Source organism: Heliangelus exortis, chromosome 1 (genome assembly GCF_036169615.1).
Source record: "Heliangelus exortis chromosome 1, bHelExo1.hap1, whole genome shotgun sequence".
Taxonomy (NCBI): Eukaryota; Metazoa; Chordata; class Aves; order Apodiformes; family Trochilidae; genus Heliangelus; species Heliangelus exortis.
In genome coordinates, this window is record NC_092422.1 from 136935574 (window position 1) to 136947694 (window position 12121).

Sequence of the window (12121 nt, forward strand, 5' to 3'; positions counted from 1 at the left end):
ACCCAGTGAGTGCCAGAGCTGGTAAGAAGTGAGCAGTGGGAGCTACAGGGATGTGGAGGGGATAAAACTTCCTCTTCTTTGTGTGAGGCTGTCTCACTCTATCTAGGGGAGCTGCAGCTTGGGTTTGAGCAGCTTTTTTTTGGTCTGTCCTGGGACATTTTCATTTTTGAAGTGAAATGCCACACATCCTTCAGATGTGTTGGACAAAACTTGAGCTGTTACAGAATTATTTCTCTTCTTGAATTTTTGTTTGGTTTAATGTTATTTTTACATCTCATTGGGTTTTGTTGTTTTTTTTTTAAAGCATTTTCTATCCATTTGCACCCCCAAAGAGATGACTGTTAAGGTTTTCAGAACAGCATGGTAAATCTTCATTCAAGTCTGCATCAAAATTATTTTAATTCTCCAACTTAAGAAGTTTTATGAAATGACATTTTAAATTCATCCTATAGTCAGGGGGTGTCTGAAAAAAAAGAGAAGACGATAGGGTTGTTCTGAATTTGTATCTCTTGTATCTCATAGCATAAAATGTAGTGCTGCTTCAATCTGTATAAAGTTCAAGAGGTAAATGCACTGATGTCCTGGTCTGTTAGTCTGGAGTCTGTTAGTCTGGAATACTTTGGACATCATGAACAGTGTTTTTCTATGGCAATGTGGGGCTAAGGGATTTTTTCCCTTTCTGGATTCCGGGCAACTTGTATTTGACTTCCTTCTATATTGACTTCCTTTGACTTCTGTAAAAATGCTTATGAACTCTAAGAATGCTTATGAGTTAGTCTGAAATGGTGATCTCTTTGTTCCTTATGGACAAGAAACGGTATAAAAGTTGGCATAATTATGGTAGGCTTTAAAGGGACTAGGCAAGGAAAGTCCTTTCTCAATTACTTCACAGGAAGGCCTGAAATGTACTTAAGCTGGGCTTTTTGTGGCTACTCTTCCTCTTCCTTTTTTTTTTTTTTTTTTTTTTCTTTTTTTTTTTTTCCAACCAGGTCAAAAGCAGGAAGAACTTAAGTTCTTGTGAAGTGTCCAGATTTGGGTTCTTTATGCTGCAGTTTTGCCAGTGAGCATTCCCAGCTCCGGGAGCTGCTTGTTTTCCTGTGTTTCGTGGACGTTGGTGGTTAATTACTTGGCAGGGAGACTGAAGTGCTTGGGGAGCCTGGCAGCCCCTGCCCCTGGCTTTGCAAGGGAAAGGCATTTGCCACTGAGCAGCCAGAGTGCCCCACAGCTGCACCACTGGGGCTGCTGTGAGGGATGAGCAACTGCCTGCTCCTCTCTGCCTCTATTTTATCAAATTCATCATTTTATATTTACTTGTAATCTTTCATATGACAGAAAGTAATAACTGCCTGGTAGCCTGTTGTGACGTTATTGTGTGGTTAATACCATTGCAGCCTGTTCTTTAATTAGGGCATATTACTATAAATCTGAAGCCGTATGTTTTTAGAACATACTTTTTTGATCTACTTTTTCTTTTCCTTCCCTGCTGTTCACTCCAACCCCTCTGAGATCTGATTTAAAAGAATGACTATTATCTGGTAGCTACTTCCTTTCCCCATCACTGAATCTGCAGCTTTGCCCAAGCTCCAGTGCATCTAAGGTGAACGAACGCATGAAACTGGATGCCACTTTTTCCTTTTTTTTTTTTTTTGGTGAGGTTACATTTCTGGTGGCTTAACTTTCCCAGACTGCATCCTAAGGCTAAATGCATGCCAGCACTGATGGACAGAAAGAGGTGGGAGCCAGCAGCCAGGAGGAGGGGAGGGAAGGGAAGGAGTGGGTGGAACAACTGTGACCATGACAGCTGATTGCTGGATGGGCTTTGGATTGGCAGGTGCTGGATGGACACGAATTACCTCAGCAACTGGATATGGGGAAGCAGTTTCTATCTGTCAGTGATTTTATGGGCTTGTATTGCATAATTGACTTCTCTTTGGATCTTTGGCAGTTCTGCATTTTTTGACATATTATATTGTGTATTTATATGTTTACTTGAATGCTCTCAAAGTTTACATACAGGGTTTATAAAACTTCTGCTCATATCTTCTAAAATAATAGACCAGTTGCAGTTTCAGCCTTGTGTAATTAGATTAATTTTTTTCCCCTTTCAGTCCGTGGGTTTTTTTGTTGTTCTTTGGTTTTTTTGTTTTTTAGCATCCTGTTTCTAAAACTGCTTTCCCTTAGCAGTCCTTTTATCAGCTGACATATCGGGTTTCATGTCTCAAAGCGTGTGTATATTTTCTAAAATAGCTCTAGGTTGAGGTGGATGTGAAATAACTAAAAAGATAACTTTGCAGAGTAGGAGATGAAAAGGTCAGTGACTGACCTGTTAGACAAGTTTTCTGAAGCAATATCTTGCAAAATGGTGAAATTTGTAGTTAAATCAAATTCACCAGTGTTTTTTTGAAAGCCTGATCATATTTTTCTTAAAATCTAAACACACTTATTTCTTAATGACTTATTAAGTATAGAAGTGGAGTTCTCAGTGTCTGAGTTATCACTCCATCAGCACAGTAAGTATATGCTGATGTGTCATCTTGAGGCATCCCAGTGTTTTGTAGGAGAGAGGAGATTGGCTGCATTTTTCCTTCACATGACCCCAGTAGTGCAGGTACTGTTGTTGACTTGAAGTTAGACTGTGCTGCCCAGCAGGTTGTCATGCTGGTTGTCTTATCTATGAAAAGAAGAAAATAAATCATCTTAAGGCTTGACAAATAAAGGGAAAGGAACACACAGGGCTCGGTGCCACAGTCTTGTCTCAGAAAAGGTTTTCTTATTTATTAAATAGGTGTCTTATTAATTAAATAGGAGCTCAGGACATTCTGAAAATTATTATTGCCCTCCGTGCAAAAAGCACCGGTGTAAATTGAAAAATTTGTAGTAAAAAATGTCAGTGTTAATAGTTGTAGAGGGAACATTGCTGCCTCAGACAGCACTGCACAGAAGACTAGAATGAAAAAAAAGTTTGTAGAAAATTTAGTGAAGGTGTCTCCTGTTCATCTTTCTCATGGTTGGGTTCATCATCAAAGTGGCTATTAATGCAGCAGGAGCTCAAGAAAGCCAAACAACCTTACTCAGGCCCCTTCCTCTGTCACACGTGTAGGAAGCTATAAAGAGCTGTTAAGGGGTGAGGAGGGAAGGAAGTGACCCTTAAATACAGGGGTCACTATTTTTAGCATGATTGTGAAGGGCAAAGAGGTTCAGATACACAGTCAGAATGTGCTCATGGTCTTGTGGAACACTGCCATATGAGAAGCAGTTCTTGAGCTGAAAGTTGCCATCATGTGTTATGGCACTGGCCAATGGGTGTGCTGACAAGGAGGGAGGAATTACCTCAAGTTACCTCATGTAGGGTGGCTGACTCAAGTTATAGGATCAACCTACCCTGCCTTATCCTGGGGCAATGAAGCTGCTGTTACTTATTGTACCCATTTTCTTTCTTGGTGTTTTTTGTGTGTGTGGTAGCCTTGAGGTTCTTAACTACATGAAGCTCATGGTAGATGGCTTGTAGGGTCAAGAACTCTGGTCACCTCTTTAATCTTGTAGATGGGCTTAATAAAAAGAAAGAAAAATTATCTGAAGCAGCTGAAAATGATGAGATGTAGAGAAATGATGTAGAGAAAAATCTCTACAAGTAGAAGAACACTATGCCATATTTTCTCTTTAGATTTTTGGGCTTGATAATACATGTTCAAAGACCAAAGCGTAAACAAGGGTTTGAGGGAATGTTGTGCAATGGAGAAACTAAGTATGTGAAAGAGCAGTCCCTGGTTCCTGTAAATACAATTCCTCATACCCGGAGCTCTTAATGCAATATTAGGCCTTTCTAGAGACACAGTTTGAATGTTGCTTGTCTCTATTCATATAAGAAACCCCCATTAAATAGTTGATGCACAACCACTATCAGCAAAGCCATTGTCCCAGTGTGTAGGTGACTCCTGAGTACCTAAGAGACTGCTGTGTTTTTGTCAGAGGACCTCAGTCACAAGCTACTGCTTTGAAATAGCAAGCAGCCTGTCCTGCATCAATGGTTTCTAGGCAAGGGAGATGCTGCCGTGCTTCAGCCACTGCCCTGGGTTGTTCTGCCTGCTCCCTCCAGCATCCTGGCTCTCCTGGGGTGAAGGTGAGCAGCAGTGCCAGGTTTCTGGAGCTCCAGCCAGATGGAGAAGCTACAAAGCCCAAAGGCCTCCCTTCCCTGCACTGGGGGAAGAGGTGAGAGTAGGAAAGTACAACAGCAATGGCCAGGAGTAGGATTGTCACACCTTGTCTCTGTGACTTGCAGCCTTCACCACCTGTATCACGAGCAGTGCTCTGTAATTCTGTCCCTGCAGTCACCATTAAACCCCCAGCTTCTCTGACCCTATGGTGCCATTTGACCACTGGGAGCCTCCAAAAACTGTGTGATTGGAGAGCGGTGGTACTTTGAGACTGTAGACAGCAGTATGAAAGCAGTGGTTCAGCAAGGAAAAGGTGTAGGAGATGGTGACTGCACGTGGACTGTTATCAGAAGGCTTGAAATGGTGTCTTTTAAATACAGTTTTAAAAAGTTATTTGCTGTGTCTTCTTCAGTTTTGCTTTAGACAACTAGCTCACATTCTTAGCCTACACCACTTGGACTTCCATCAAATAACTTTAATTTTAAAAACTTCACATGCTGAAGGTGGTCTTTTGTGGTTTATTTTTGTTTGGGTTTGTTTTGTTTTGTTTTTTAAACTTGCTTTGTGTTCCCTTCCCTCACTTTTCGTCTCCCCAATCCAGAATGTGCCCTCTCTGATGAGGAATGTTCTGTAATCTGTGCATATTGTATGGAGAAGCCATGACTACTTCTAAGGAAATATTTTTGACTCAGTCTGGGAACAAGCCTCGTGAAGTCTTGTACAGCATTTTTTTTTGTTTTATTGGAACAACGCCAGCAGCACATGTTATATTATTGTGTTAATCAAAAATCTAGACAAATATTGAATAATAATCCCATTAAACGCTGCCTTATTCGTTTTACTAAAACTTACAGCAGATGCACAGGACTGCCTGCATGGAAATGACTATTAAATCAGAGCCAAAAGAACAAAGATTGCAGCCAGACAGTATGACAGACTAAGCATGCTGAGTCTGCCTGCTCTAGTCAGTGTTGGCAGGACATTTGCAGGGAATGTGAAGTTCACCATTCCATCCTTTACTTTGCATGATATACAGTATACTGAGACTGAGATCAGAAGGTTATTGATGTTTAATCTTAGTTTGTTAACATTTCAGTGCTTCCTGTTGAAGTCTGGATTTTACAGTCCTGAAGCCTGTAACCTATTTAAATGGGGTGGCATCTGTAGCAGATAATTTGGTAAACTGTAGATCTTTAGTAGCTGTTACTATAAGTTCTATTTCAGTAAAAAAATTAAAGTTACTATGGGAAAAATGCATCATTTCTTCCAACCAGCAATTATAAAGCTTGAGAAAGCATAAGGGAGGCAACAAGGAATGCTTGAGTTTTGTGAATGCCCTCAAATCAGACCAGTGCAGCAATGCTTAATCTTAATTCAAGCAGATATGGGTACGTGTCTAGGTAGAATTGGGTTCTATCACTGATGCTCTGCATAATCTATCTTAGTTTATTAGAACTGAAATTTTTTCAAAAGTCAAAGCTGTTTCTCTCCTTAGACTATCTACCACACTATCTGTGTGTTGTGTGTAGCTAAACTTGGTGAAGGTTATTTTAGTTCTCCTTCTATATTACTGCTCTCTCTGCACACATACCACAATTTGGAAACATCTTCTCTCTGTTACTGTGCAAGGTAGCAGATCTTCTCACAGAAGCTGAATATTTACTAAACTTTAGCAAGTATTGTGTAGCAAGTGTTATGTTTAAAGTGTTTAAAAAGCCAGTTTTAAACTCAGTATTATGTTTAACTTCACCATCAAATGTTGTGAGTGCATTCACATTGAATTAAAAGAGTAGCATCAATACATTTTTTGCTATGTACAAATCATGCTTACCATATTTACTTGAAGATTTATGTACTCCATGAAATAAATGGTACAAAAGTGAGGATAATATTTGTTTGGTAGTTGTAAGAATGTTCCTATGCAGTGAAAAATAAGAGCCTTATTTACATGCTTTACATCTTCATTATTCCTAGAATATGGTCTACCTCTTATATTGAACTTAGAATATTTTTGCCTGTGTCTGGAGAACAGCTTTTCAAGAGAAAACCCTACATGTTTCTGTTTTGCCAGTGTATGAATCTGAACTAATCCTTTAACAGATGCTGATCTTTCTAAACCTTCTGATATTTAATTTTTTTTAATTTTTTTTTTTTTTTGAGAAGCACTTTCTTCCAGAAAGAAAACAAATTTCTTCAGCTAGACAGCTCTCCTGACTTCAGCAAAAGGGATTTTTTTTTTTTTTTTAAATCTTTTTAGAGCACTGGGCTTTCAACTGTTCACAGCATTTCAGCAGTTGCACCACAGTAAAGGCTGTTCTGATGTTTAACCTTTAGAGCTCATCTGCACAGACTGGAGTATTAATATGAATTCTTGCACTATTCTCCAGCTGCAAAACATTCACAGTTCTGTCACCACTGCAGTGGGAGAGGTGAAGTGCATTAAACCACAGATGTATAACCAAGTTGAAAGGAGAGCATTTAAGAGATTTTGGAGGAAGGTAGAGGTTTTTTTCCTGAGAGAGCTTTGAACCTCCAGACTTCCTGCTCTCCTCCTCTATCCTTCTAATTTTCAAATAGTTTGGGCTTAGTTCAGTAATTCTTAAAATCTATTTGGGTATGTACCAGCAGTATAAACTTTTTAATACTGTGTTGGTTCCTCTCACAAACAAGGCAAGTCAGTGAAGGGTAGGCACCAAGTTACTAGAAACTTTGGTTTTAGGGCAGGTTTGGACACAACTGTGGGCAAAATCCATCACCTAATTTACTAGATTACCTGCTTAGGCCTCAACAAATCTGTTGTTCTGACTACCTGGGCTAGAAGCCACTTTCTGCCTTCTCAGGAAGCTGCTCACACTTGCCCTGGCCTTGCTACAGCTCCCATTGTGTTTGATGAGTAAGTGGATGAGTTGAATCAGTCTCTTGTAGTGTCAGTGATACTTATTGCTCTTCTGAACTCATCAGGAGGTTGTATGGCTGTGTTACTGTGGCTAAACCAATGTTTTAGTTTATAGACTCTTAGCTGAACCACCACGTGTGTCCAGGGATGAATAGGAAGGGTGAAGCTTTGTGTTGATCTTCCATGGAAAGATCTAGCAGTAGAATATTAAGGCTGCAACCACTATGGCAAGTGTTCTTGTGACTTTAACACATTAGGATATGCATAGCTATATAGTTTTAAAGCAAGCAATTCTGAGAGTTAATTTTTGCTTCCTGGCAGTCACAAGACAACAGCCCTTTTCCCATAGACTTTGGTTAAATCAAAAAATGCTGCATTTCTCTCATTCAGAATGTATGATTGAAAGTGGTAGTAAAAATGAGTGCTGGAACAGTGTAGATGCTCTTTGTGCTATAAGTGGGACTGAAAATCAATCTGTCAGAAGACTGAATGGTGTTGAGATTGTCTTCCTGAAGCTTATGGAACTGCTGATGGGGGACCTAACCAATAGTGAAACATTTGTTTAACCTTCATTGAATATAAATAAACCATTTTTTCCATGTTACTGGTATTTCAAGCTGTCTGATTATTTCTACTTAAGTGTGGATGGCTCCAAGTTACTTCTAATTAGAATGCTCTGAAAAAATAGATAATGCATCACCCAGCTTCAAACATTCTTGCAGATGCAAGCATTCTAGCTTCTCATTTCCTTCCAGGTGATAAGCAAAATAATTAAGTGCTTATCAAATTAATTACCTCCTCTTTCTCACTTACGTTCTTGTCTGCCCCCATTTTAATTTTTTTAAAAATTATTCCCCACCTTTCTCTTGTCCTCAGTGTATTTAGGCATCCCCATTATAAGAGGTGGTATTAATACTGCACTAGTGAACAGAGCAGCTGGCTGGTAGTATTTTGTTGCATGTTGCGTTTCTGACTTCAAGTAAAATTTCTCTATTATAAGGTGGGAGAATATCAGTGGTATGCAAGTATTTATTTAATCAAGTCAGAAATAATAATAATAGGAATATACTTAGCCCAGAGAAAGCTGCATACAGAGAATGTAGGACTTTTTGTAAGTATAATGGGATTTTAAGTTTTGTTTACAGGGCAACAACTGTATTTCTAGAAGTTAGATTCTGTTGCTGGTTACTTAAATGGACAGAACTGAGCAGCCCTGCCAAAATGCATGCTGCTAATTTGGGAGCAAGTACTTGGTGTTTTTGCAATTTGCTAAAAATTGCATGTGTAAAATTTACTCCAGCTTTCACTTGTATTGCTTCTGCTGCTCATCTCACTGTGTGGCTGAACAAGCCCTCGTGCTGGCATTGGGCAAGGTGTGAATGGTGAGGAGGGGTGGCAGACCACAGAGATGCCCTGTTCTCAGCAGCAGCCCTGCATCTGCTTCATCTTAAAGTGATTGTGAGTGATAACCTTAAACAGGGGTAGCTGTTTGTGTGTATAAGTAGTTCCTATTCTTGCTTTCTGACGGAAATGAATTCTTTAATAAATAAGGTACTACTGCAATGGGGATTTCCAGCCTTGACCTAAACAGTTGACAGCAGCAATGCCCCTTACAGAGCTGCAGATGGGGACTTGGAAATTTTGATGCATATTAAATGTCCTATTTGCAGTCAAAATAGTTTTCAGAAAGCTCTAAGGCTTCACGCTTTTACTCTCATTCCAAAGTTATGAGTGATTTGAATGTTGATGTATACATTATGTGCAGTTGCCAACCTGACTTGTGCATCCTACTGGTCCTGCAGGAGTTACTCTCTCTTAAATATATTTCTGAATTTGGGGTTCCCCAGTTGGAGTGTAAACTGCTATCGCATGGTATGGGATTCCATAGGAGAGGGAAATTCAGGCTGTTAGATCTTTGCTGTTACTGTCCCCTTTGTATAGGAGCTTTCAGTACTCCCGTCTCCCATAGAAAAGCCAGAAATGTAACTTAAAGTACCTTCTTTAGGATATGGCACAGAGCTGGTGCACTACAACTTTTGGTGTATGGAGTGATACCCAAGGAAACAGAGCTGAGGAATTTCTGACTTGCATCACAAATGTGTGAGAATCTTCCGTACCCTGTGCGCCTCATTCTGTTACCCTCATCATTCTGGGATCAGCCACCTTTATGTTCTGAGGGCACCTCTTGCTAATGGAATGCAATGGAAGAGTGAAAGGTTACATCTTCAAGGTTTAAACAATGTAATCTATTTCAATAAAATGTAAAGCTTGTTTTTAGGATGAGACTGTCTTTAGAGGGAAGACAACTATTCTATTTTTCTCTATAAAGAAGTGTTAATGAATGTGTTTATGATCATTCTGCCTTATTTATTTCATCCTGTTTCTAACTCTTGGTTTTTTGTACCCATTTCTTTTTCAGGTAGCAGCATCTGTCCAAAGTCCATAACATTGTCTAGAACTTGTCCAGCGAGTGCCACAACCAGGCTAGTTGAGCAGAATGTACGCAATGAAGCAGCTCAGGGAATAAATGGAAGTGTGCCAGTCAAACAGTCCCCACGTTCAGCTTCAAATCCAAAGCCACAAGGTAAGTAGTCTCAAATATTTTGATTATAGAAGTTTTTTACCATCTCAGACTTTAAGAGAATTAGAGCATGTTAAAGGAACTGTGTTACCACAGAAAGAAAATAGTGGGGTGGAAGCTTGTTACTGAAATACAAGTGTTCTGCAAATGCTGTATGAATCTGTAGTTTCTGATAATATTTTGCTGAAAAAGGTTCTCAGGAAGAAGTTTGGACTTACTAACATGTTAAAAAGTACAGGTACACCTACATGCATGTATCTCAAGTGTCCAGTGATCTGCTGTGTGCTTACTGCCAGGCAGCAACTGTTAAATTCATTCTTTGCCCAAGCAGCTGGTACGTAGAGGTGGGACAAAACATATAAGCCCCTTGTTTGTATTTAACTATTACCAGGGCCTATTTTTCAAAGTGATTACTGTATTTGAGCTGGAAGGTTGTAGAAGTTTTTTAACTAGGACAGTTTGGCAGGCTGGCTTCAAGGTGGGAGTGCTGGGGAAAATATTCAGGTCCTTTCTAGCTGAGCTTGAGAGGAGCCCTCCTGCAGGAGTATGTGGAAGGACATAAGAACCTTGTGCAGTAAGAGCTGACCAAGCTTCAGAGTAGTAGGTTTCTCTTCCTCCTGTACAGAAATTGTATCTTTACTTTTAGAAATTAACAGGTTTCTAGCCTACATGTTAACTATGTATATCTAAATGTCAAAGCATCTTTTTTATGTAGACTGATTAGTGATACTGGTGATTCTGCTGAGGTTGATCACAACAAAAAGTCAATGTGTTTTGAAAATCTTGTATTCAGAGTGAAGCTGAACTGATGTTGTTTAGGAGTGGTATATAGTAAGAACTTCTTGCACCTTAAGAGTTAAACAAAAAAATTGTTTCAGGGAATTGGATTCTCAGACACAGTGCTGATATGACAGAAACAAGAATTACTTATAGAAAGCTAGATCACGTCAAAGTCACCTATTAAAACCAGAACAACATAAGGTCACCATCTAGTGGATTTAACACTCTGTGTACCAATTAGTGAGAAAATAGATCTTGAAGAATTTTGCATCAGTCCTGAGTTTGTCTTAGAGTTGAAGAGGGAAAGAATTTCTTGAGGTGTCAAGAAATCTTTGTTTACTTAGGAGAATAAGAGGAAAATAGAGCTATATTTTTGTATTGTTTGTTTTTACAGATCTCTTGCCAGTATTGTTTGCTAACTCAGATGTTTTTATCAGTCATATGCAAACATTGCTTATCTGAGAAGTCTTTCTGCACCAGTTCCTAGGTCTCTGAAATGCCTTCTCTGAACCTAAGTTAACAAGAGAGCATGTGTTCTTCCTAAGAAAAATATTTTGGAAGTCTGCTAATGGATAAAAAGAAATAGGCAATTTCAGCTTTTCAAAAATAATACCAGCCCACTTATTATAAATTTTAGCTGTTAGATAAATTAGCTGTTGGCTATTACTAGAGCCCATTCATTCAAGTAGCTACGCAGCTGTTGTTGCTCTTTCCTAGCCATGACTTCTGTGCTTGTAAAAATTTTTTTTTCAAAAATGTGGCATAGCCAGGAATATTGTAGTCAAAGAAATGCAGCTGTGTATATTATATTCAATAATACTGTTGTAAACAGTGTTTTGTCCCTGCATCATTCATATAAATGTTATATAGTATTATCCTTTGGGCCTTTAATTGAAGCAAAGTAAATTAATAAGTATTCAGGGATCCAAATGGTTCAAGCAAAATAAGCTGCTCTAGTTTGTTGGTTTAAAATCTAGTTACTAATTTGTTTATTTTTTTAACAACTTTATATAAACAGATACAGAAATGGTTTTGGTTTACAAGAGTAGGAAATGTTTTTGCTGTTTTAGTCATGCAAATACAAAGTGTGCTCTTGTAGTGAAACAAAACAAGAGGTGAAAACTGAATTGTGATGCCAGTTTCAGACCCTGGACTATGAACTTACTTTGTCTGTACTTGGTCTGTGAGAAGTAATTTAGATATCTGTGAATATATCACTCAGGATATCTGGATCAAGTAAATAGATTTCTGCACAGAATCCACTATATAATTCTTTATTTCTGTTTTCATTTCCCCTCCCTGGTATTTCAAGGAGAAAACAAACTAGTTGTCTGATACACTGACAGTACAAGGGCAATTTTTGTTCCCAAATAATTCTTTCCATCAACAATTTGGTAATTCATATGCCAGATTTCTCTGCTGAGTACAGTTTGAGCCATGAAAGTCTCTGCAAATTTGGAGCAAAGCCTGAAACTGACTGAAGGGCCAATGAGGGAGTTGAGCAAGGAAATCAGGACTGCAGAGAAAAGCAATCACAGTCTCTACCACCTCTGAAATGTGATCTGCCTTTGCATCAGTGCTGTGCATTCACAGAATCACAGAATGTTAGGGATTGGAAGGGATATCAGGAGATCATCTAGTCCAACCCCTGCCAGAGTAGGTTCACCTAGAACAGGTTGTGCAGGATGATGTCCAGGTGGATTTTACTCT

The 12121-nt window shown here is 39.0% G+C and overlaps 1 protein-coding gene and 1 long non-coding RNA gene across 6 annotated transcripts in view; one reads left to right on the plus strand and one right to left on the minus strand.

Moving 5' to 3' along the window:
- LOC139787651 (uncharacterized) overlaps positions 1 to 12121 on the minus strand; it is a 376416-nt gene that overhangs the window by 302473 nt on the left and 61822 nt on the right. The gene's annotated exons all lie outside the window — the stretch shown is intronic.
- Positions 1 to 12121, plus strand: part of FGD4 (FYVE, RhoGEF and PH domain containing 4) — a 103729-nt gene that overhangs the window by 52735 nt on the left and 38873 nt on the right. For all 5 annotated transcript variants that reach the window (XM_071769165.1, XM_071769178.1, XM_071769186.1 and 2 more), the window contains exon 2: positions 9470 to 9634. In XM_071769165.1, coding sequence (XP_071625266.1) covers positions 9470 to 9634 — 165 coding nt within the window. The remainder of the gene's footprint in view (positions 1 to 9469; positions 9635 to 12121) is intronic.